We start from the raw sequence: 23180 nt of genomic DNA, 5'->3' as shown, positions 1-23180 counted from the left end.
AGCGAACCTGACGTATCTGTGCCAAATTCCCAATCCAACCTTCACCTTTCTGATTCTCCATCACTGCCACTGCCACCTTTTGCCCTCCTTCCACCTTAGCTTCGTGGCTTCCCGCCTTCTGTCTTTCTTCTACCGAATCTTGTTCTGCTTCGCACCCTCGACATTTTTTTTCTTCACTAAGCTATCTTAGTATTCCAACTACTGGCCGACCAGCCACAGTCCGGCCACTCTCCATTCACTCCCTCCTTTTTTCCCTGTCGCCGATCTACTTCCCTCTTCTCGTCTCTTTTTAGTCCGAGACCCTCCCTGAGACCCTCGCGTCTCTTCTCCAATTCCGTTACTTGTTCACTTCCTTCCCCCCTCAAACTCCAAATCCAACGAGGCTACCGGTCCACCTCGTCCATTGCAAGAGCTACCATTGCATGCGTCGATACAGCATCGCAAAGCTGAGCGCCTTGCTAATTGACTCGGACATCCCACACTAAGCTGCTCCGCGCGGCGCCCGAGAGCTCGACAAGATGGCCTCCGCAGTCGAGAAGAACGAGCTCAAGGTTCAGGGTGTCGTAGAGGCTGCCCAGGATCCCGAATCAAACGTTTCCGCAGACGATGCTCAGAAGAAGATTGTCGAAGAGTCCAAAAAGGCTGGTATCACCGCCTTCACCTTTGACCCGGATGCGAGTCCTGAAGAGAAGCGCCGCCAAGCTGCAGCTGTGAGTTGCGCGACCCAAGTCCCCACTTCACCCATTGAATTGACCTGGACTGACACGTCTCTTACCAGGCCGTTCCCGCAGGCTTCCATTCCCAGCGAACCAAGGGCATTTCAGTCGTAACCGATGTAGCTGATTCGAGCGCTCCCGTCACCGATCTCCCACCCCCGACCAAAGAAGGCGTAATCGAGTTGCCCAAGGACAAGGACGGAAACACAATCAAGACCGGCGATCCTCAAAGCCAGGACGAAGAACCGTACACAAGGACCGGTTGGGCCCCTAGGTTCGGCTGGCCCTCTGACGACCTCCATGATGCGGCAAGTCTCCTGGATCATTCGACCTGGCTCGAGAGTAATATCCCCGATAAATTCTACGGAGACTGGTACCACAATGCAGCCATCATTGCCTTTGCCTGTATCTCGTCATGGCTTGTTGCCGTCTTGGGCGGAGGCCTTGGCTGGGTCTTCATTCTCATGGCCGTCTGCTCAACTTACTACCGGACTTCTATTCGCCGAGTCAGGCGCAACTTCCGCGACGACATCAACAGAGAGCTTTCCCTGAAGAAACTTGAGACTGAAACCGAATCGCTCGAGTGGATCAACTCCTTCATGCTCAAGTTCTGGCCTATTTACCAACCCGTTCTGGCCCAGACCATTATCAACTCTGTTGATCAGGTTCTCAGTGGTGCTACCCCCGCCTTCCTCGACAGCTTGAAGCTGAAGACGTTCACTCTCGGCTCGAAGCCCCCGCGCATGGAGCACGTCAAGACTTACCCCAAAGCTGGAGATGACACCGTCATCATGGACTGGAAATTCAGCTTCACCCCTAATGACACGGCGGATATGACCTCCAAACAAATCAAGAACAAGATCAACCCCAAGGTTGTTCTCGAGATTCGAGTCGGAAAGGCCATGATCAGCAAGGGCCTGGACGTGATTGTCGAGGACATGTCCTTTTCTGGCATTATGCAACTCAAGATCAAGCTACAAATTCCCTTCCCTCACATTGAAAAGGTGGAAATGTGCTTCCTGGAAAAGCCCACGATCGATTACGTCTGCAAGCCTCTGGGTGGTGAGACTTTCGGATTTGACATTAACTTCATTCCCGGACTGGAGTCTTTCATCCTCGAGCAGATCCACGGCAACCTGGCTCCCATGATGTACTCTCCCAACGTGTTTCCCATTGAAGTCGCCAAGATGTTGGCCGGAACCCCGGTTGACCAGGCTATCGGCGTGGTTGCTGTTACTCTCCATGGCGCTCAGGGCCTCAAGAACCCGGACAACTTCTCTGGTGCACCCGATCCGTATGCTGCCTTGACCTTGAATCGCCGCCAGCAGCTTGCCCGTACAAAGCATATCAAGGACACTGGAAGCCCGCGCTGGAACGAGACTCACTACATTATCATCACCTCTTTCAACGACTCTCTGGACATCCAGGTATTCGACTACAATGACTTCAGAAAACACAAAGAGTTGGGCGTAGCATCATTTGCCCTCGACCAGATCGAAGAACTGGCCGTTCATGAGAATGAAGTTCTGGAAGTCATTGCAGACGGCAAGGCTCGAGGTCAGCTTTCCTGCGACATCAGATTCTTCCCGGTCATGGAGCCCAAGAAGTTGGAAGACGGCAGCTTGGAGCCCCCGCCGGAATCCAACACGGGTATTCTCAGATTCACTGTGGAGCAGGCCAAGGATTTGGATGGCACCAAGAGTCTTGTCGGTCTTCTCAACCCCTACGCTACTCTGCATCTCAACGGCCGAGACGTCCACTCTACGAAGAAGCTGAAGAGGACCAACAACCCGATCTGGGATAACGGCTCGAAGGAAATGTTGATAACTGACAAGAAGAACGCTAAACTTGGAGTCACGATCAAAGACGACCGCGATCTCACTGGCGACCAGGTCATCGGCAAGTACCAGATCAAGCTTGAGGATATGCTGGAGTGCATGGGAAAGAGCCAGGAGTGGTTCCATCTTTCTGGCGTCGCGAGCGGTCGCGTGAAGATGATGGCCCAATGGAAGCCGGTTGCTCTTTCTGGTGTAGTTGGTGGAACGGGAGGCTACGTCACCCCGGTTGGTGTGATGCGTTTCCACTTCAAGAACGCAAAGGACCTCCGCAACTTCGAGACTCTCGGCAAATCCGATCCCTATGTGCGCGTTCTTCTCTCTGGCATTGAGAAAGCTCGCACAGTCACCCACAAGAACACTCTTGATCCCGACTTTGATGAGGTTCTCTACGTTCCAGTCCACTCGGCTCGTGAGCGCCTCGCGCTCGAAGTCATGGACTCCGAGAAGATGGGCAAGGATCGCAGTCTTGGTTTGATTGAAGTATTCGCCAGTGACTACATTTCGCAGGCTGAGAATGGCGAGTACAATGTGCACGATCAGAAGAAAACCTTCCAGGGAGGCTTGCAACTTCACGGCAAGGGCATTGCAAAGGGTGTTCTGACCTACACGGTGTCCTTCTTTCCTTGTCTCAACGTTGCAGATCCTGAAGATGAGGAGGAGGAGGAGGCTGAGGCGGCGGCGGCGGCGGCGAAGGCAATTGAGGATGCCCCGCGATCGTCGGAGGCCGGTAAATTCAGCAGCTCCATCGAGAAGAAGGCCGAGGAGAAGAAGGACGGAGCCGAGCTGGAAATCAGCCCGCCAAAGACACCAGTCACTCCTGTTTCACCCACAATGCCCAGAAAATCCAAGGATGAAAGCGGCCCGCCTAAGATTCGGCTGTCCCCTCAGGAGCTTCTGAAGTACGAGTCTGGTCTCTTGATCTTCAAGCTCATGGAAGCGGAGATGCCGGAGCACAACACACACTTGGAAGTCTGGGTCGACGACATGGCCTTCCCCTCGTACACCTCATCTGCCGCTAAGCACAAGAAGCACGCATTCGATGAAATTGGCGATTGTTTCATCCGAGAGCTTGACTTCTCTCGTCTTACACTCAAGGTCCGTGAGAAGGGCGATAAGGTCGAAGGCAGCGACAAGGACAAGGACCACACCATAGCCAAGTTGCAGGGAAACACTTTAGACACGCTGAAGCAGTGCCTGGTGAGTTTTCTCATCCTCTAGAACACGACAAATTACTGACTAGCCCTAGAACAATCCCACGACTCTCAAGCTGAAAGGCAAGGAAAATCGGCCCAGCAGCGTCAAGGTCAGCCTCAAGTATATTCCCGTCAAAATGCAACTGGATCCGAGCGAAAGTATCAACAACATGGGTACCCTCCGAGTCGATGTTTTGGACGCTCAAGACCTCCCGTCAGCCGACTCGAACGGCAAGAGTGACCCCTACTGCAAGTTCGAACTCAATGGCGAGGATGTGTACAAGACTAAGGTCCAGAAGAAGACGCTGCATCCTGCCTGGAACGAGTTCTTCGAGGTCCCCGTCCCATCGCGAACGGCCGCCAAGTTCAAGGTCACTGTGTGGGACTACGACTTCGCTGACAAGCCCGATTTCCTCGGTGCTGCCGACATCAACCTTGAGCAGTTGGATCCCTTCCGGCCTAGCGAGAGTCGACTGATTCTGGATGGAAAGTCAGGCACAGTCAGGTTGAGGATGCTTTTCCGGCCCTCTTATGTCACACGAACTCGTCAAGGCACCTCTACCTTTTCTGGAACGTTCGCAGCTCCTGGAAGAATTGTCACTGGCATTGCAGGCGCGCCCATCAAAGTCGGTAGCACTGTTGGTCACGGCGTGGGCAAAGGTGCTTCGTTCCTCAAGCGTGGTCTGTTTTCCAGGAAGGACGATGATGCAGAGGGTGCATCGTCTAGTTTCAACGACATCCCAACCATTGTCGAGAATGGTGGCAGCCCTCCTGGGCCGACGCCTGGCCTTGGACTCAAGCGAGCAACAGGATTCTCCACATCGGATGGGAGCGAATCTCCTGATACGCGACCGGGCACCTCCAATGGCTCTACACTGGGTCACTCGCGTAAACAGAGCAACGGCGCCGCCTCTGTTCACAGCTTGAACCCAGGTTCTCCTGGCTCAGGAAGCGCCTCTTTCACCATCGTATCTGCTACGGGATTCCCTCCGTCAACCGACCTATACATTACCATCAACCAGTTGACGCCCAAGCCCAAGGCAATCGGCAAGACCAAGCACCATAAGGACGCCACTGGTTTCTTCCGATTCAACGAGACCTTCAAGACCACATGCTCACCCGATACCCAATTCAAGATCGAGGCGAAGGGCGAACATACCCTCAGGAGCGATGACGACCTGGGTGAAGCCCTTTACTTCGTTGATGAAACCGGAACTGGAGCTGAGAAGGAGATCAAGGTCGGAAGCGGAACGGTCATCATGAAGAGCACCTTCGTCGCGTCAGCCAGCACCTTGGACCCTGATAGCCCCAAGTCTATCGTTCGCCGGAGCTTCATGGGCAAGCGTGAGAGTCGCAGCAGAGAGGGAACTCCGAGCTGATTGAATTCTTTCCAGCTCATCAGTCGAACCTCGTTTCCGGACTGTAAATATTTTCTTTATACGTCCTATCCCTTTGGTAACAAAAAGCTTCTTGACCTCTTTCAGATACCTTGGATGTTGCCTATCAAGCTGGCGAATACCATCCGCTAATGAGTCTTTTCATTGTATGTTTGATTTTTATTTTGTATTGGAGGACGGAGTCGGAGGGTTCAGGGAGACGGTCGGGTAGGGCGTGGACGGCGGCAGAGGGAGCAGGGCAAACATAGTTAGTTGGCTTAACGTCCGCTGTCAGTCCATAGCTTCTTGTAGTTAAGGATGCAATCAAACTATTCAACGTGACTGACTCTGTGCTACCTCAAACCAATCTTGGGTCATGTCACTTGACATTTGCTCTTGCCGCCGCCACAGTGAAAGGCAGTGCATGTTGATTTCCATGTATTGCGAATCTCGGAGTGTAGTTCTCTAGTAATGTACACCATGCTCTGCAGAGAAGAGAGAGCCCCGTCCACCTAGCTGTCAAAGCCATTCTACCAACCATTCAACACTCAAGCCGCCTCCATTTTGTATAACGAATACCATTCTATCCAGCGGCAATCTATCGATCGAGCGCTTGGCTGTGACACTAGACAAAAATAAGTCAGTAAATCTTGCTGTCTCTCTCTCTCTCTCTCACACACACACACTCTCTCTCTATTAGTTGGAAAGCGATGGGGAACTTACCATGTGCCAGTACACACCCTTCTTCTTCAACAGCTCATTATGGCTGCCCTTCTCCAACAGCTTGCCCTCGCCCAGAACAAAGATGACGTCGGCGTTCTGCACCGTAGCGAGACGGTGCGCGACGACGACCATGGTCCGCCCCTTTCCTGCCCTCTCGAAGGCGGCCTGGACCAGCTTCTCCGACTCGGAGTCGAGGGAGCTCGTGGCCTCGTCGAGGAGGAGAATATTGGGGTTCCGGATGAGGGCGCGCGCAATCGCCACGCGCTGCTTCTGTCCGCCCGATAGGGAGACGCCCTTGCTGCCGATGTCGGTGTTGTACCCTTCCGGAAGGGACGCGATGAACTCGTGGATCGAGGCGTCGCGGCAGACCTGGTGCAGCTGCTCGTCCGTCACGGTGCCGTCTTCCACGCCGAGGAGGATGTTCTCGCGGAGCGTGCCCTGGAAGAGGGTGGCTTCCTGGGCGACGAGGGAGAGCTGCTTGCGGTACTCGTAGACGTTGATGTCGTTGATGTTTTTCCCGTTGCAGAGGATGGCGCCCTTTTGGACGTCGTAGAAGCGCTCCATTAGCGAGACGATGCTCGTCTTGCCGCAGCCGGAGGCGCCGACTAAGGCGGCGAATTGGCCCTTTTCAATGGTCAGGTTGAGGCCTTTGAAGACGGAGACGTCGCGGGTCGGGTACTTGAAGTGCACGTCGCGCAGCTCAATCTGGACGCCGCCGTCCGTGTCGGGGATCCTTTCTGTTGCTGGGATGAGGTCCTGGTTCCGGGACTCGCGCATGTTGATGATGCGGTTCGAGGCGCCCGTGACCTGGGCCGCGTTGGGGCCGAAGCTGAGCCCTTGGCCGGCAGCTTCGGCGCCTTGGATCACGGCCATGAAGCAGACGAAGAAGCCCTGGGCCTGGTACTCGCCGGACGCGAGGAGTCGGCTGCCGTACCAGAAGATGAGGGCCTGGCAGGCCATGGAGACCGAGTCGGAGAAGCCAAAGACGGCACTCGTCCAGCGAGCCTTTTTGAAGGCGTGGCTGACGTGGCCTTTGAGCAAGGTTTCGTAGCGCAAGCAAGTCATGTCCTCCAGCGTTAAGGCCGAGACTGTTCTGAATGCCCCGATGGACTCGGCGGCGAATTTGGAGCTCTCTGCAAAGACTACGGCGTTCATCTTGTCGAATTCGATCTCGTACTTGAAGCGGAGGTAGCCCGATATGAGACCGATGGGCATCGTGACGCAGAGAGCGACGAGCGCCAGTTTCCAACCGAACGCAAAGGCAATGGAGATGGCGCCAATGACGTTGAAGATGGCCGTGTAGACCATGGCCATGTTGAGACCCAACAGCTCCTCCAGTTGCTTGGGATCGCCAGCCACACGCGCTGTGAGACTGCCGTGGGCGTTCTCTTCCTCGTCGTAGAATGAGGTCTTCTGGAAAAGAATGGCCTCAAAGTACTGCTGTCTGTAGACTGCGCAGATGATGGCCGCCAGGTGTGTTGCGACGAATCCCATGAAGAAGTACGACAGACCGATACCGATCGCGAGCACCGCCCACATGAGTGACCAGAAATTGCTGTCGCTTTTGATCTTTTCGGGGCCGTTCATGGGGTTGAATACCACGATGACCTTGGCAAAGAGGTAGGCCTGCAACGGAGTACCAGCCGCAGCAGATGCCGCGAAGACGACGGTGAGGATGCAGAGATACCAACGGCTCCGCTGCTCATACAACAACCGACCGAAACTCTGGAAAAGGTTGCGATTCACAGCCTCGGACTTTTGACGTGTGCCGCTTGCCTCGGACATTGCAGCGCTCTTCTCTCGGCCAAGGTACTCGCCGAGGTCTTCCTCCTTCGGGTTATCGTCATCGCTGGCTTCCGTTTGGTCTCCGAGGGATAGTTGCTGGGCATGGACCAGCCCGTAGTATACACCCTCATCGTCCTCCAGGAGGCTCTCGTGGGTGCCTTGTTCAACGACCTTGCCCTTCTTCAAAACAATGATTCGATCGGCCTTTTTGATGGTGGAAAGCCGATGGGCAATGGTGATTGTCGTACGGTTCTGGGAGACCTTGTCGAGAGCGGCTTGGACGATTCTCTCACCGCGGACGTCAATGGCACTGGTGGCTTCGTCCAAGATGACAATCTTTGGCTTCCTGACGATGCTTCGAGCAATGGCGATGCGCTGACGCTGTCCACCGGAGAGCTTTGCGCCACTGTCGCCGACGAAAGTGTCATATCCCTAAGAGATTTCGCGATTAGTATGTGTGTTCAGAAGCAAGTAGGACCAGGCGGATGCTTACGTCCGGCAGACGATCGATGAATTCGTCAGCGAATGATTCCTGGCAGGCTTCCTTGACAAGAGCTCTCTTCTTATCCTCGGATTCGTCTTCCCACTGTGAGCCAATCAACCCGTAAGCGACATTCTTAAAGATAGTGTCGTTGAAAAGGAAAGGCTCTTGTTGAACAAGACCAATCTGTGCTCGCCACCACTTGAGGTTGATGTCGTCGAGCGCGTGGCCGGAAGTAGAAACAGACCCCTTGAGCTCCACGGAGGGTCCGGTCTCCTCGGGCTCGGGCTTTTCCTCGTCGTCAGAGTCACCCCCGCCGTTCTTCTCGCTCTTCTTCTTTTTCTTCTTCTGGGCTTCCTTCATCTTGTCCTTCTCGATCGTCTTGGCGATGATGTACTGGTCTTGCAGGGTATACCATCTTTCAATCAGGCCTACGATGGTGCTCTTGCCTGATCCTGAAGGACCAACGATTGCTGTGACCTTGCCCGCCTCGATAGTAAGATCCAAATCGTCAAGAACCTTGACGTGTGGCCGGCTCGGATACGCAAAGGTGACACCCTTGAACTCGATGTTCTGGTTGGCAGATACTTCGGGCTCCTTCAGCTCCCCTGTGCTTGGACGAGGAGCATCAATGACGGTCAGGAACTCGCACGCCGCAACCATTGCTTTGCTGATGGCAAGCAACGGAGTGCTAATACGCTCGAGGGACATAACAGTAAGCATGACTGACATGAGAACACTGTCTCGCAGGTTAGATAGGGACTCAGGGGTTTCACGTGGCTTGGCGTTTCTCACATGATGACTTCGCCGACATTGTCAACTCTTCCGTCAACCCAAGAGTGTGTGCCGTACCAGAAGGCCAGTCCGAAAGTACCGAAAAGAGCGAAGAACTACGATGGATTAACACAAATTGCTTCCTCTGCCCACGGAAGAGTGTGTGAACTTACAATCATGCCGAACTGGAGAGCCATCAAAGGCGCCGTGGCCTGGCCCTTCTGACGAGCAACATTGACCCAACGAGCATACCGAGCAGCAATGCGATCTTCCGCACCACAGGCAGCAACCATACGAATGCTTGAGAACGCCTCGCTAGCAACAGCAGAAGCTTTGCCTTCCGCCCGGGTCACTTGACTGTGGCCCTTGATGATGAAAGGCAACAGAACGCCCAAGACCAGGAGGATGAAGAGAATGACCGACGCCGTGACAAGAGTCAGGGACCAATTGTAAGTGAACGCTACAATGATGGCAGTCCAAATTGTGCCATTGAACTCGAGGAAGATGCCGAGCTTTTCCGAGATGCCAATCTGGAGTGTGTTTGCGGTTGATGTGATGGTGCCAGCCGCAGCTCCGGCTGGCATCGAATCGAGTACGTGGATGGTCTGGCCGAAAAGACGTTGAAGGTAGTGCAGGCGAATAGCAGAAGACAGCCGGATGCCAATCATCCTAAACGCAAACTTGTTGACATAGTTGAGGGCGAATCGAGCCAGGAAGAGAATGAAGAGATAAAGGGCTTGTTTGTCGGCAATCCTCTTGAAGTCGTCTGGAGATACGGAGCTGTCTCCAGAAGTGAATCCGTTGAATTGGTTGACAAGTTGGCCAAAGATGACTACACATGTAAGTCAGATAGTCAGTAGTTACGGGCAACTCTGTGTTTTCTCACTGTTCATCAACGGCAATGTGGTACCGGCGGCGATGGAAGCGATGCCGGCCGCAAAGTACGCAAAGATATCCCATTTCGTGGCGTACGTGAAGACGCGTAGGTAGTCCTTGAAAGTAGGTTCCCGTTCAGGCTTGATCTTGGCTTCGGGAGTAGGAGCATCGTCCTTGCTGGAAGTTAAATGCACCGCATCCTTTTTGTCGTCGAAGACGCCTGTTGCCACCGAGGGCAGCGCGTCTGACGGCGCCGTACCCGTCTCGATATTATGCATGCTGGAGTGTTTGTCTCTTAAGAACGGGACTCAAGAAGACATCGTCGGTAGTCGGAGTGATGGAGTGGAAGAGGCCTGCATCCAATGATGATTCGGCTTGGTAGAGAGAAAAGTAGATGGAAAGAAACCAACCAGAATGTTCTCTTGGGTCTTAGGAACATGGAGAGAAAAGGGTAGGAGTCGAGCAGACCGGGTTGGTGCTAGACGTGTTTATACATCTTTATTCGATAGTGAATACACGTAGACAAAAGGGAGTCATGGAAGCCTCAAGGAGACGACTAGACATCGAATCCGAAAAAGAAGCGGAATCCTAGTCTATTACATCTCGTCGTAAAGAAGATGGCCTTCTATCCAGGCATGGACTTTTACGAGACGTGCAGCAGCGCCTTCGAAGCAACCTAGCTAGGTACCTACTTGTAGTATTACGGCACGTAGGGGTACAGACTGGGGGACTCCAAGTTCAACGGACGGTAGGTGGGTCAGCATGGACCCACTTCGGATGGATAATCATCCCGCTTAGGAATGGTGGGAGCTAAAGCACGCGCCATCATCTGCCCTACCACCAGCATCCTACGACTCGGGAGTCTAATTGAGGTCCGGAGTACCTATCCGTACCTGCTTGTGAGAGTCTTTGTTTGGGGGGAAATGTAAGTGTCTAGGTAGCCTAAGTGCCTAGCTGCTTGCATGTTCTGACATGTTCAGGTGACGGAGCCGATGCTTACTTTCTGGCTTGGCTGAGAATCAAACCGAATGGACGCCACGAGGAAAGGGTCAGAGTCCGTCGTGATGCCCTGGTGACATTGGACGAACTTAAGACGACGTTGGCTGGCATTTGGATCGCAAAAAACATACTTCCCGCTTCTTGGGAACCGCCGGGGCACCGAATACGCGGATCACGGGCAATTCATGATCGCTGGGTAACAACCAACGAGGCCGTCTTGATTGCGAACGGTCCTTACAAGAACAAGCGTATCCAGCTGTGTCTTACAGTCAACCTGGTCTGCAGCCTATCAGCGTTCACGTCGTAAAGGGCTCAAAGAGGCTAGCGTTTCCTTGGTTATGGCGCTGGCCGACGTTCTCATCGTTTGGCAGCGTCGTCCCACTTTTTAGCGCCGGGCAACTGTTTTACGATATTTACGGGCCGTGCATCTTCACACTTCACCATGCCATCGAAACTTGGCCATCTGCATTTCATTTTTTCTACTTCGGCGAATGACTGGCAAGAGGGGCATTGTCATTGTCAATCAACTCAATTTCACGAAATCCTTCGTTTGCGGTCGTTTCCAGTGAACTGTCCAATTGAACAGGTGGCGCTTTACTCACGCCACAATCTTCGTCATCCCAGACACTTGCTACGTAGTACACATATTCTTCATCTTCATACCATTGCGGAGTTTCTGCCTGCTGCTGCCTGCTAGAAGCCAAACTCCAACTGTCTGGGCATTGAGTTTTCCGTCAAATTTCATTGGACTGTGCCGGTGCCATGGTCTACTGGAGTTTTCTCTCACTTACTAGGTGCCGTACGGGTAAGGGGGCATCCAGTGACTGATGTCTGGCCAGACCCTTATCATGTCACCGCGAAACGGGGCATCATCGGATTCGGATTCTAGGTAGGAACCCGACCGCAACAATAGTGCTTCCGCGGCACCTCTCCGCCAAACGAAAGCGACAAAGGAATACCGGCCCGGAAGATGTTCCATATTCCTAAAACAACCTCCTTGGACAGTGGTAACATGTTAAGATTAAAGATAGAGTTGAAGTTTGCAATCTGGAGGCTCACCAGGTGTTGCATCTTGCCTTGCACCAATTATGGTAGAGGAACTAATTCTAGCCACCATTTCCCTGCCCTGAGTGGGTTGCGCACCCGTGGCCAGATCTCACCCATTGACCAGCTGTCAGAGTGCTAAACTTACAATTTGACGGTGATTATGGCCGTACTCAAAAACCGATCTTTTTTTCGAGCTGGATCAACACTTCTATTGCGATGGCCGGCAGAATACTCCAACCTACCTTAATCCTGCTGGAGGGACCAGGGGCGATGTAACTGCAGAGCGCCTGATTGCAAAGGATGAAACAGCGCGTGATCAACCAGAGCCTAACCGCGAACACGTTATTGATCTTTTGATTATCATAGACAGTCTTGAAGTCTGCCACGCGGCGCAGGCTGTAGAAAAGCTCGATGTGCTGCTCCTGGTGACTTACCAGCACCAGTAAAGCCAGCCTCGTCGTCGGAGCAGGGATCTGCCACCTCCCATGCGGTACGTCATTGGATGGCGCAAAAGGGGGTGCATCCCCGTCGAGTCACAGCCTTGCAGCCATTTTCGACCTCACAAACCCCGTCCCTCCCCCAAAACCCGTCGCAAGTGCATACGGCCCCTCCAAAGCTTGCGATTGAGTCACCTACCCAACCAAGTTTACCCGGCGCCGCTTTTTTTTGTCCCTTTTGAAGTCGGTACCCCCTTCTGCGCAACAAGCGCCCGAGATCTCGGAAGCCAGGTGAATGCAGATCCAGGTGAAGATTTTCTCGAGGTCCGCCCGACCGGCCTACCGACTGACTTTTCTTTCTCCAAGCCCAATTACATCCCCTCTTTTGCCTAGAACTAGCATCAGGCCCAGCAGTAGCAGCCGCGCGCTCCATACCACGTCCAAGTCGTCGTCTCGTAACCAAAGCGATAGCTCAGATCAACGATTGCCCAACATGGCGCCGAAAACAAAGTTTGAGCTCAAGACCCCAAAGGGCACCAAGGATTGTCAGTCCATACTTACTCTTTGCGACCCGAGACCGCATCGTACGACGGACGCGCCGGCGACTAACACAATGTTTGCTTCAAAGGGTTCGGCAAGGACATGCTCATCCGTGAGAAGATCTTCTCGCAGCTGAAGGGCGTCTTCCAGAAGCATGGCGGAATGGAGCTTGATACCCCCGTTTTCGAGTTGAAGGAGATTCTGTCAGGCAAAGTACGACATATTCCCGTGTTTACCCCTCCCCCCACCTTGCGAGAACCCCGCGATCCACTTCGGGTCCTCGACTCAATAACAAGACACAAGATGCTGATCAACACCCTCCTCCATAGTACGGCGAAGACTCGAAGCTCATCTACGACCTGGCCGATCAGGGTGGTGAGATTACCTCCCTGCGATACGATTTGACCGTCCCCTTTGCGAGATGGCTCGCCATGAACAAGGATATCCAGAGCGTCAAGCGCTACCACATCTCAAAGGTCTACCGCCGGTACGATTTACGATATCCTCTTCCTACGATGTACTCGGCGGCTAGCTGACATACTCCTTACAGTGACCAGCCTGCCATGAACAAGGGCCGCATGCGCGAGTTCTACCAGTGCGATTTCGACATCGCCGGTACCTACGACTCCATGATCCCCGACGCCGAGATTATCAAGATCGTCGTCGAAGTCTTTGAGGGCCTGGGCTGGAACGGAAACTACACCATCAAGCTCAACCACCGCAAGATCCTCGACGGCATCTTTGAGGTCTGCGGCGTCCCCGAGGACAAGATCCGGACGATATCCTCGGCCGTCGACAAGCTCGACAAGCTCCCCTGGGCCGACGTGCGCAAGGAGATGACCGAGGAGAAGGGCCTGGACGGCGAGGTGGCCGACAAGATCGGCGAGTGGGTTGTCCAGAAGGGCAAGCAGGACCTGCTCCGGAAACTGCAGCGCGACGACAAGCTCGCCGCCAACGCCTCGATGAAGGCCGGCATGGCCGACCTCGAGCTCCTCTTCAACTACCTCGAAGCCTTTGGCGCCCTCGACAGAGTGTCGTTCGACCTCTCCCTCGCCCGTGGCCTCGACTACTACACTGGTCTCATCTACGAGGTCGTGACGGAAGGTTCCGCACCAGCCGCTACCCCTGATGCGGACGGCAAGACGGCGAAGCCCAAGAAGAAGAGCAAGAGCAAGGACGACGATGACCGTTCCGACGACCCCAGCGTCGGTGTCGGCAGCGTCGCAGCCGGAGGACGGTAAGGAGAAAGAAACCTAGGTCACAGGTCTCAGGCCGCTAACAAAGGGTGGCAGCTATGACAACCTCGTGGGCATGTTCTCTGGCAAGACGCAAATTCCGTGCGTTGGTGTAAGTGTCCCCCCTTTCTCGTCAGAGCGCAAAGAGCGCGAGGAAGAAAAAAGTGACCGCGTGGAAAACTGACAGGTAGTCTAGGTCTCCTTTGGCATCGAGAGAATCTTTAGCATTACCAAGGCTCGGATGCAGGCCGAGAGCGAGGCGCCGCAAAGTACGGTTGACGTCTTTGTCATGTCCCTGGGCTCCAAGGCCGGTCTGGTCAAGGAGAGAATGGAAGTCTGCTCGAAGCTATGGGACGCCGGCATCAAGGTAAGACCATCCCATGCTCTATGCAAAGGGCCTCGACTCGAGCCCCAGAGAAGGTAATATTCGCTGACACTTTTTTCTTTCTGTCTAGGCCGAGTTCCTCTACAAGGTCAAGCCCAAGCTGCCGCCGCAGTTCAAGGCAGCCGAGTCCAACGCGACCCCCTTCGCCATCATCCTCGGCGACGACGAGGTCCAAAAGGGCGTCGTCCGCATCAAGGAGCTGGGCCTGCCCGAGGGCCACCCCCAAAAGGACGGCGAGCTCGTCGACATGGCGTCGCTGGTGCCCGAGGTGCAGAAGCGCTTGTCGCGGAAACGCGAGCTCGACAACCTCGCCACGCGGGCCGAGGGCCTGCGCGTCGTGGGCGGCATGAAGGGCGAGGACATCAAGTCCACCACGTCCGCGACGGAAAAGGAGAAGAAGGAGGAGACTGTCGTCGATACGCCTGCTGCTGGTGCCGCTGCTGAGGCGCCTGTCGCTGCTGTCTCGGAAGGGGAGAAGCCCGCGGAGGCGGCGACGACGGAAGCTACGGAGGAGAGCAAGCCTGCAGCACCGAGCGCATAGAGTTACGGTGGTGGTCAAGACTTTTAGAAGCAGAAGCACAAAAAAGCATTTGAAAATAGAAACGGCCGTCCACTGCTAAGTCAGCGATGATTTGCACTCATTACCTTGAGCTATCTATCCATCTACCCATCTACCTACTCCAAGCTCGAATTGCGATCTTCTGGTCGCGCAGTCTTACAAGCCAAACTATGTAAACCATAACCTATCCGCGGTCAGCGATTCTAATATCTCACGATCGCACCTATATCAGGTAATAGCGCATAGAAGCAAGCCAGATCGACAGGTCAGAATTTAGAAACCCCCTCCCCCGTCAAGTTTATCGTTACAGGTTTGGCGTGGATCACTTCCCAAACCACCACGTGGGGGGGGGAAGAGAGAAACAACGAGTGGCGTAAGTAGGCACGGTAGGTAGTCAGAGCAATGTCCGTCTTTTTCCACCATGTTACCTCACAAAGGAAACGCGAGAGCTCAAAACAGAAGCCCCTAGCGGGTTGCAACGGCGGGATTGTCAGGCACCCGCCGCACGCAAAAAAAGCTTGGTTCCGTCGCACCATGGAGGATCTAGTGCCGAACTCATTGCGCGCAGGGACTTGTCCGTGAACTTGGTCGGCTAGTCTTAGTCTACCAAGCTATTCGTGCGTTGTTCGATCAGCTTCGAGCTCGAGGAATCAGATGGCCTGATGTAGGAGAGCACATCTCTCTTGGTAGCTTCGTCGATCATCTACTGGTAGACGACCCCGGATATCTAGGTAGGTATACGACGTACTGTCCAAAATTAGTGTATCCGTAGGGGCAAGAGAGAGAAGATCCGGGGTCGGCAGGGTATGAAGAGAAAACGCCCGCGACGCGAGACTGAGGTCATTCGCAGATGCTCGCGGTCAAATGAGCCGTTTCCATACCGAAGTGGACGTCCCGATTCCCATCTTCTTTCGCCTTCTCTTTCTCTGTTATTCAATCTGACCCGCGCTAGTCCCTCTACCCCTCACGACCGGCCCTGGAGCCTGGACTCGACGATAAGCAGTCGGGTGGGGGTTTCCAGGAATCCAAGGCGCATAACCCCGCCGACATCGTGATAGGGCGAGCAGGGCTCGAGTCAAAGTTGACAGGGCCTCAGATCAGGGCCTGTCCAGAGGTGACAGGGTCAGAAAGGCTGGGAAAGGCTTTGCGGAACGCCGACAAGGAGAACTTGAGCGCATTTGCTGCAGGCGAAGAATGGATCGAAAGCTGCACGAATCGGTCGATTGACGGTTGGGAACTGGCACTTGTGGTGTGGTTTCCGTCCGCTACTGCAGGAGGGACCGGGCCTAGGTGCAGCACAACGTTCGTCTGAATTTTTTAAGGTATTTTACTTTTTTGGAAGAAATTCTTGCCTGTCCGTTGTGCATGGCTGGTTGTTCCATGGCCATCCCGCGAGTTGGGGTTCCTGCTATAGTATCAATCACAAGAAACATGTGGCGAGTGTTACACTTGTCAGTCATACTCTACGAGACTTACTCACCTAAGTTATGCTCACAGCTTGTTGCATTGCATTCAGCTTCAAACGAACGCCACCTACACAGAACCTGGCTGGCTTCGACAAGTCGTCAAACTTGGAAATGCGAATCAGCCTACTGCTTGATCTTGCGGTGAGAAGGAGAAGTGTGCAAGCACGGACGTCCATTGTGCAGCAGCACCACGATTGCAACCGTGATAAGGGATTGGAGGTGCATGCCGTCTAGAGTCCATGGAGATCTGTGCGGATGTCCACAACGTGGTGGTGATGGGGAGGAGGAATTGGGGGAACCCAATAGCCTACAGACGAGCGGGGGAGACGGAAATGTTTCGTTTCAGTCCCAATTTTTGATGGTTCCGAGTCCGTGAGGCAACGCTGAGGCCTCGTCCTTGGGATCAAGTTTGCATCTAGGCACACGACCGTCGTTCTCTGGCGTCTGGCTCGCCCCTGAAATCGCAGCTACGAGAAGGAGCACGAGCTACGCAGATGGATCGTATGCGTCGCGTCGAATTTGTTCAGGAGAACGACACGAGGTGATAGTTGCCAAGAGACCTGAGGAACATCTCTGTCGAGTCTGTCCATTCTCCTTCCATGCGCAAGGGCTTGAGCTTGGTTGATGCGGCGAGTTGACCCATTTGTATTGCTTTTCCTTGTCCGCATCGTCCATTTTCTCTGCGTTGGCACTTCGTGTTTGCTTTTCCCTCCAAGTCCCGGTAGCGGTGGAAGAAGTTTTCTGCCACTTCCATTCTTCTTATTATTGTGGTCTGGACGGGCACCAATGCCATCGTGGAAATGAGAAGCAGTGATGGTAGTCCGGCAGCTTGACTATTCAATGGAATATTCTGCCCACTGAAAGACCTTCGACGATGAACTGGAGCGAGGGACCATGGCGCTGGCACATGTGCCCGACGTGGATATCCGTACGGAGCACCGTATATTGAGGTTACCACGTTATTGGAACCGACGGGCGGTGCTGCTGGCGGACCGCGACAGGGCGCCAGGGGGCATACTGCGGTATATGTCGGCGGAGATTCATTCGCTGGCGTGTCATATTGCATGCTTTTCTGCATTACTCGAGTGCCGGCCCTGAATAGGTGAAGGAGGCCCAAGTACACAAGGAGTGGGAGAGGGAGATCGTAGGCTAGCCAGGTTCTTGGACCACAGTTCCCAGAGAACGGTTCGAAAGTCGAAATCCTTGAGGAGTGTTGCAGGGTTGCACCTGCGCGTTATGAACGTGGGAGTGGGTTTGATGCTGTCACTTGTCATGAACCTGGGCAAGAAGAGGAGTTCTTGAGAACAAGGCGGGCCAAAACATCGCGTTGCTTGTGGATATGATGTTCAATGAGGTGCAATGAGAAGCGGCAGAGGCGAGAGGAGGTTACGAGGATGGCGACAGGGGAGGCAGGGGGGAAAGAAGCGTGGAAAATGACAGCAACCCGAGGAAGGGAACGACGATGGAGATCTAATGGAGGGGATGGTGCCTTCCGTGGAGCATATTGGAGCCTCTTGGTACGTATTCGTACGGATAGTGGAAGGAAGGAGGCAAAGAGGGAAAGAGAGGGAAAGACCCGCCGTTCGGTTGTCGGTTCGTGGCTTCCGGTGCAGGGCAGCAGGTCGCCGAGTCACCAGTCACCCACACCCAGGAAAGGAAGGCAGGCACGACGGGAAGTCCCTGGCCGTGCAGGTACGTCTCGACTCCCACTTCCCAATTCCCAAATCCCAGGGCGAGGGCAATGAGGCTCCCCTCCTCTTTCATCTCGTCACCCCTCAAAAGGCTCAAATATCCCAGCAAGACTCCAACAGCGAACATGGCGAATCGACGACCAACCGGGGAACTGGAAATCAACCTGCAATTGGAAGGTCTGGAAGGTCCACGGCCAAATTAAACCGTTGCCAATTGCTTGATTGCCTTCTCCCCTGGTGGATTCGGGTTTGATGGCCGTTGGTTTTCTGCTTTGCTCCTCCGAAGAGAAAGTGAGAGGGAAGACATTGCCAGGTTTTACTCGCCTCTCCTTGGGTTGCTTTCTTTTTCATTTTCCCTTTCGAGCAAGGGTTTCGTGTATCTTCCAACCGTCTTGCATCATACTCCACCAGACAGCTGGCCAGCCGTCAAGAAGCCGCGCTATGTGCAAGAATCTTCCCTTCAAACTCGACGTTTGGACTTCCGGTTCGTTGCTACTCAAGTGTCGAACTCTCTTCCTTGCTGACGAGACACAGATGGCGTTTCTCCAATGTGTCGTGAGCCGTGACTCGGAGTCTAGAGTCTTAATCAGTATCACCTCCCTTCGCAAATGACATCTAATAGTCGACCGGCGTGCGAATCATCTCCGTCCATCCCGTGCAATCCACAACGGGACCGCACATCGCCCGTCTCCCCCATCGCAATTCCCAGACCTGACACTGACAGAAGCCCATCCCTGCTTCACCATCGCATCTAATTACTTATCACGTGTAGAACACACTACGGCCCTCTCGGGATGCAATTAATAGCTCCAGGTACGGGCACTTTTGCTTCACACGCATGAGTGCCACAAACTTCGATGGCTTCGACCGCCCTGTCTTCGTCTTCGACCTTTTCCCTCGTAGGCTCCTACGGATACCTAGCGTGTCCGGTCTACGGGCTAACGGACTAGGGCGCTGCTGCGAGGTGGGAACTATGCGCACCTTGCAGATTGCACAGGGCGACTTTCTCACAACTCTACCCGGGCAACCCAAGCCATCTCAAGCCAACTCAAGCCATCTCAAGCCATCTCAAGCCATCTCAAGCCATCCCACGCCATCTCAAGCCATCTCAAGCCATCCCACGCACCAAGCAACGCCTCGCAGCTCATAGCGTATCCACGCGAGGGCCGAGAGGACTATTTATGATTTGCTAAAATCTTGCCCCAATGTACGCGGGCTGCGCAGCACAACGCGTAGCCAGGTACGCAAACTACTATGGGCAGAGTTACATTTGTACGCAAGAGACTTGCATTGAGGGTGGGTTCAACACCATGGGCAGCACCAACGACGAGCAGGGTTAGAGGCAAGGGTCGACAGGAAAATCCACGCCGGTGCCAGGGGAACACACCACAGCGAGATGGAGCTCGATATCCAGGTCCTCGAAGGAGACGAGAAAATCTCATTGCGCAGGCCACACACGCCTGAAGCTTGCTCCCCCTTTCTCCCTAGTCCAACGTCGATGCGCAAACACCCTGCCCAGGCCCCAATCCAAACTCGAAAAGTGCTCGAACTCTGCTCTGCCAGACTGCGTACGGTATCCGTACGGATCCCTTGAGGGGTCCCGAAATCACCTCCCCTGGATGCAATCCATGACTCCATGAGGTACTTGAACACGGCCCATCCCCCTCCCCCCCCCCAAGCCCAAAGGGTCTCTGCTTTCGGTTTTCGAGAATCTTTTCTGTGATCGATCCCCAGCCTCTTCCGTCGTTTCTTCTTGTGTTTCTCGCATCGTCTCGGCTGCCCACCTAGTACTGCCTTGGTCTACACTCTGTACCATCAGCCTCAACTGACAGCTTCCTCCAAGCAGCCTTTTCTACTTGAGATTTCCCAGCTTCCCATCAGTGGCCACTTCGTCATTAATCCAGATCCCTCCGCTGGTCTCACCTTGTGTACCTTGTCTCGGTCTTCACTGCTCAGCCGCCACCCTCACTACCTGGCAACCACATACAAATCCTACCATTGGTCTTCAACTCGATTGGCGCTGCCCTGTTCCTGTCTCTTCGACCTTCAGCTCATCTCAACTCCAGCCTCGTATAGTCTGCTTTCCCGTTTTCGACAGATCACGAGCATAATCGAATCATTAACTGTACCACCTACTACGACCTTGATCTACAACACCTCGACGACTGTTACCTGGGCACGTCATTGTTTCCCAGTTCGTCCTAATAACCTTGCAAACCCAAAGGTTCACCCGCAAGCAACTTCCACCGTGGGAACATCTAGACGTCTGAAAAGCCCAACATTCCTGCCGCAATTTCTGACACAACCCCTGGACGAAGATCATTTGGGTGCTAAGGTCAACCGTCGACCTGCACGCGATTTGCACGAAAATTCAGACGACTTGAGACTGTTCGCGAGTCGCCTGTTACGCATTTCGGGGTAACCCACTTACACCCAAATCATCACGGGGTTTTGCGAACACGCCTGGCCTCTTCAGCCTTCGTCTGCCGCTCTCGACTTTGCTAAGCCAACTCTGCATCTGCTTCGATACTTTGACATCAGCATAAGTGATAAGTGTCACGAACACTATTGCCTGGTTCAACAACGCAGCGGCTTCCTATTGGCCCTTGGAACTCAATCCACGCTATCGACTTTACGAGTAGACTTTGGCCCGAATCTCTTCCAGCCATTGGTCTCATATCGGACGAAAAGGTGGCGAGCTAAGTTAGCCGTCTTTCATCACTCAGCCAACCTAGTATCGCGAACTCTCTTCACACGCGCAAATACTCTAAATCCATCACGATGGGCGGTTTAATACCTCTCCTCCTTAAGCCCGTCGCCGCCGGCTCCCGTAGCAGCGTCGTTTTTCCTATCAACAGAGCAGCATCGCCCAGCGCCCTCAGCAGCACGCCGCAACCTGCGCCAACATCACCAACCATGGCTACCAGTTCAGTCGGACCTCGCAAGGCGCGAGTGCACAAACGGTCCGCATCGCAGCCGGCACCGCTCCCCGTCCTGCCCTATACCTCTGCTGAATGGAGCAAGGCGGTTTCTGAGGTCAAGCGTCAGTATCTCAACCGCAAGTACCGACCGTGCTCCTTGCGCTGTTGCGAGATCCTAGACAATATTAAGGAATCTGTAAGTTGCATTCATCTGAGGTGGCTCAAGCCTGTGCTAATCGAGACAACAGGCAAACGTGGAGCCGGCATATCTCATCTATCTTCACTTTTACGCCGCCAGCTCCTTTGACATGCTCTCCCGGCCTTTGCAATGCGCCTCGCCTTATCGGACACGGCTTCTCCAACAAGCTCGTGAGCACTACACGCGAGCCTCTGAACTGAGCAAGGCGGCGGATGAGACCATGGCTCGCTCACCAAGGCCATCTTCAGCGGCAACCTCGAGCATGCATTCGCCTTCGAGCTCTACTTCATCCTCGCGGACATGGACGAACTCGACCGCCTTCTCATCCCCCACGCCGTCTGTATGTTCCGTCGAAGACGCCATGAACAAGCTCGCCGCGACCCAGCCCCCACCAAAGAAACGCGTCACCTTCTGCGACGTCCCCGAAGAACCTTTCATTCGTCCCGACTCCCCAACTCTCGGCTTCGATGATTTTGTCTGTGCCCCACCGCAGCCCGAGCCGCCGCGCTACCTCCCGGTCCTCCACGAAGAGCCCGAGCCCGCCGACGAGCCCGAGGAGCAGGTTGTAAAGCCAGCAACGCCCGAACCCCTGAACGAGGACTGCGACGCCTTCGACTTCCTCCAAGAGCGCTCCATACACCGCTACTGCGGCTTGCTCTCCAGCTTGCGCTCGCAGATCGCCGTTCACATTTCCAACGTCGAGGAGCAGCTCGCGGCACCCCGTCAAAGCGATACGGGACGCCACTCGCTCCCCGCCAGGGCAGCGACGCCGGAGCTCAGCGATGACCTGCGTAACCTCGATATCAAGGCCCGTATCGAGCGTCTGCGCCAGAACAACTGGCAACGACGTCGCTTCGATATCGGCCGCTATGAGGCGCTTCGCGAGAGCGTCCTCGCCGAGTTGGAATGAACCGTCGCTACCAGATGATCGATCCGTCGTTTTCTACATTTTTCACATTTTTATCTCGTTTCCAGTCTCAAATGATACCACCGGCCTCCGGTCTCTCTTTCTTATACTGTACCATGATTTGAAGCAATCTTGTCCATTTATTCCGCGGCGAAATAAAAAGCATCTAGGGGGCAGATCCCATCCCCCGTTCGGCAGCATCTCAGGACAGGACGGCGCACTCACTGGGTGGTCTCTCTCTTTTTTCCAATTTTCTCTCTCGATATACCTTGTACAAGCACAACAACGACTCGTTACGAAACCAAAACCATACAATTAGTATTAGTAGTAGTAGTTTTAGAGCAAGGGGGGTACAGGGGCAACGGGTCTACTGTAGCCTTCCCCCCCGTCCACCCCGATCCAAGTAGCAGCAATGCCAAAATAGCAAAGTTACATCTTGATAACCATTGTCGTACCGCATCCAAATTATGCCATGTGTCATCCCTGATCAACTATGCTGTCTCCAACGTCTAAAGCCTAGAGATCGGAGGGTAAGGTAGACAGACACAGGCAGGGATAAGAGCAGACGAACCTAATATCGCAGTAATACTTACTACCTACCTACTTACTTACCAGCTAACTGTGGCTAGATGACTGGGTCTGGTCATGGTCAAAGTCGATGCAATAGATTGCTACAACTAGGGATCCGAGTGAAGACATTTGATACAGAAGGGCTATGATCTATGTATAGAATAGGAAAGGCTGTCGTCGATCGAGTAGGCTATGGGCGGAAATTGGTTGTTTGACTTGACATCATTCCATCACCCAGCCCAATTTGACCTGACCAACCGACCTAGGAAGGCGCCTGCTGTGCTGGTGACAGGAACGGCGTTGGAGGGACCTATATGGGCTTCCTCCTGTGTATTCACGCCGTAGAATACTCTGATGCTTCTAGCAGAGTCCTGAGTCTAGGCAGGGCCTGGCGGCTGTAACACCATTAGTTGTGGACTTCCAAGCCCGAGGTAAACCAGGCTACTTCATCAAGTAGTCAGA

At 54.0% G+C, this 23180-nt stretch overlaps 5 protein-coding genes across 5 annotated transcripts; 3 read left to right on the top strand and 2 right to left on the bottom strand.

Moving 5' to 3' along the window:
* Positions 1 to 518: 518 nt before the first annotated feature.
* On the top strand, positions 519 to 5126 carry BDP81DRAFT_394226 (C2 domain-containing protein; the record flags this gene model as incomplete). Its single annotated transcript, XM_060587931.1, has 3 exons — positions 519 to 710; positions 779 to 3751; positions 3801 to 5126. 3 exons carry the CDS (start codon positions 519 to 521, stop codon positions 5124 to 5126), a joined length of 4491 nt encoding a protein of 1496 aa, XP_060445161.1.
* A 595-nt stretch (positions 5127 to 5721) lies between these two features.
* Positions 5722 to 10040, bottom strand: BDP81DRAFT_449563 (P-loop containing nucleoside triphosphate hydrolase protein; the record flags this gene model as incomplete). The annotated part of the gene is made up of 6 exons (XM_060592425.1): positions 5722 to 5748; positions 5847 to 8063; positions 8125 to 8851; positions 8908 to 9002; positions 9060 to 9718; positions 9773 to 10040. 6 exons carry the CDS (start codon positions 10038 to 10040, stop codon positions 5722 to 5724), a joined length of 3993 nt encoding a protein of 1330 aa, XP_060445160.1.
* A 2698-nt stretch (positions 10041 to 12738) lies between these two features.
* Positions 12739 to 14946, top strand: BDP81DRAFT_394224 (histidyl-tRNA synthetase; the record flags this gene model as incomplete). The annotated part of the gene is made up of 7 exons (XM_060587930.1): positions 12739 to 12790; positions 12874 to 12998; positions 13115 to 13272; positions 13336 to 14022; positions 14078 to 14132; positions 14217 to 14387; positions 14476 to 14946. The coding sequence occupies 7 exons, from the start codon at positions 12739 to 12741 to the stop codon at positions 14944 to 14946; spliced, it is 1719 nt and encodes a 572-aa protein (XP_060445159.1).
* A 1818-nt stretch (positions 14947 to 16764) lies between these two features.
* BDP81DRAFT_24363 (uncharacterized protein) lies at positions 16765 to 17644 on the bottom strand. Its single transcript, XM_060582863.1, has one exon. It carries the CDS (start codon positions 17506 to 17508, stop codon positions 16954 to 16956), a length of 555 nt encoding a protein of 184 aa, XP_060445158.1. The 5' UTR covers positions 17509 to 17644; the 3' UTR covers positions 16765 to 16953.
* Positions 17645 to 20902: 3258 nt separating this feature from the next.
* Positions 20903 to 22151, top strand: BDP81DRAFT_394223 (uncharacterized protein; the record flags this gene model as incomplete). Its single annotated transcript, XM_060587929.1, has 2 exons — positions 20903 to 21238; positions 21291 to 22151. 2 exons carry the CDS (start codon positions 20903 to 20905, stop codon positions 22149 to 22151), a joined length of 1197 nt encoding a protein of 398 aa, XP_060445157.1.
* Between the last annotated feature and the right edge of the window lie 1029 nt (positions 22152 to 23180).

This window comes from Colletotrichum phormii (assembly GCF_030913505.1).
Source record: "Colletotrichum phormii strain CBS 102054 chromosome Unknown BDP81scaffold_10, whole genome shotgun sequence".
NCBI lineage: Eukaryota > Fungi > Ascomycota > Sordariomycetes > Glomerellales > Glomerellaceae > Colletotrichum > Colletotrichum phormii.
This window is presented reverse-complemented; position numbering and strand designations above follow the sequence as displayed.

Coding starts and splice junctions, on each gene's coding strand:
- BDP81DRAFT_24363 (XM_060582863.1), bottom strand. CDS start 17,508: ATGCAGAAAAGCATGCAATATGACACGCCAGCGAATGAATCTCCGCCG.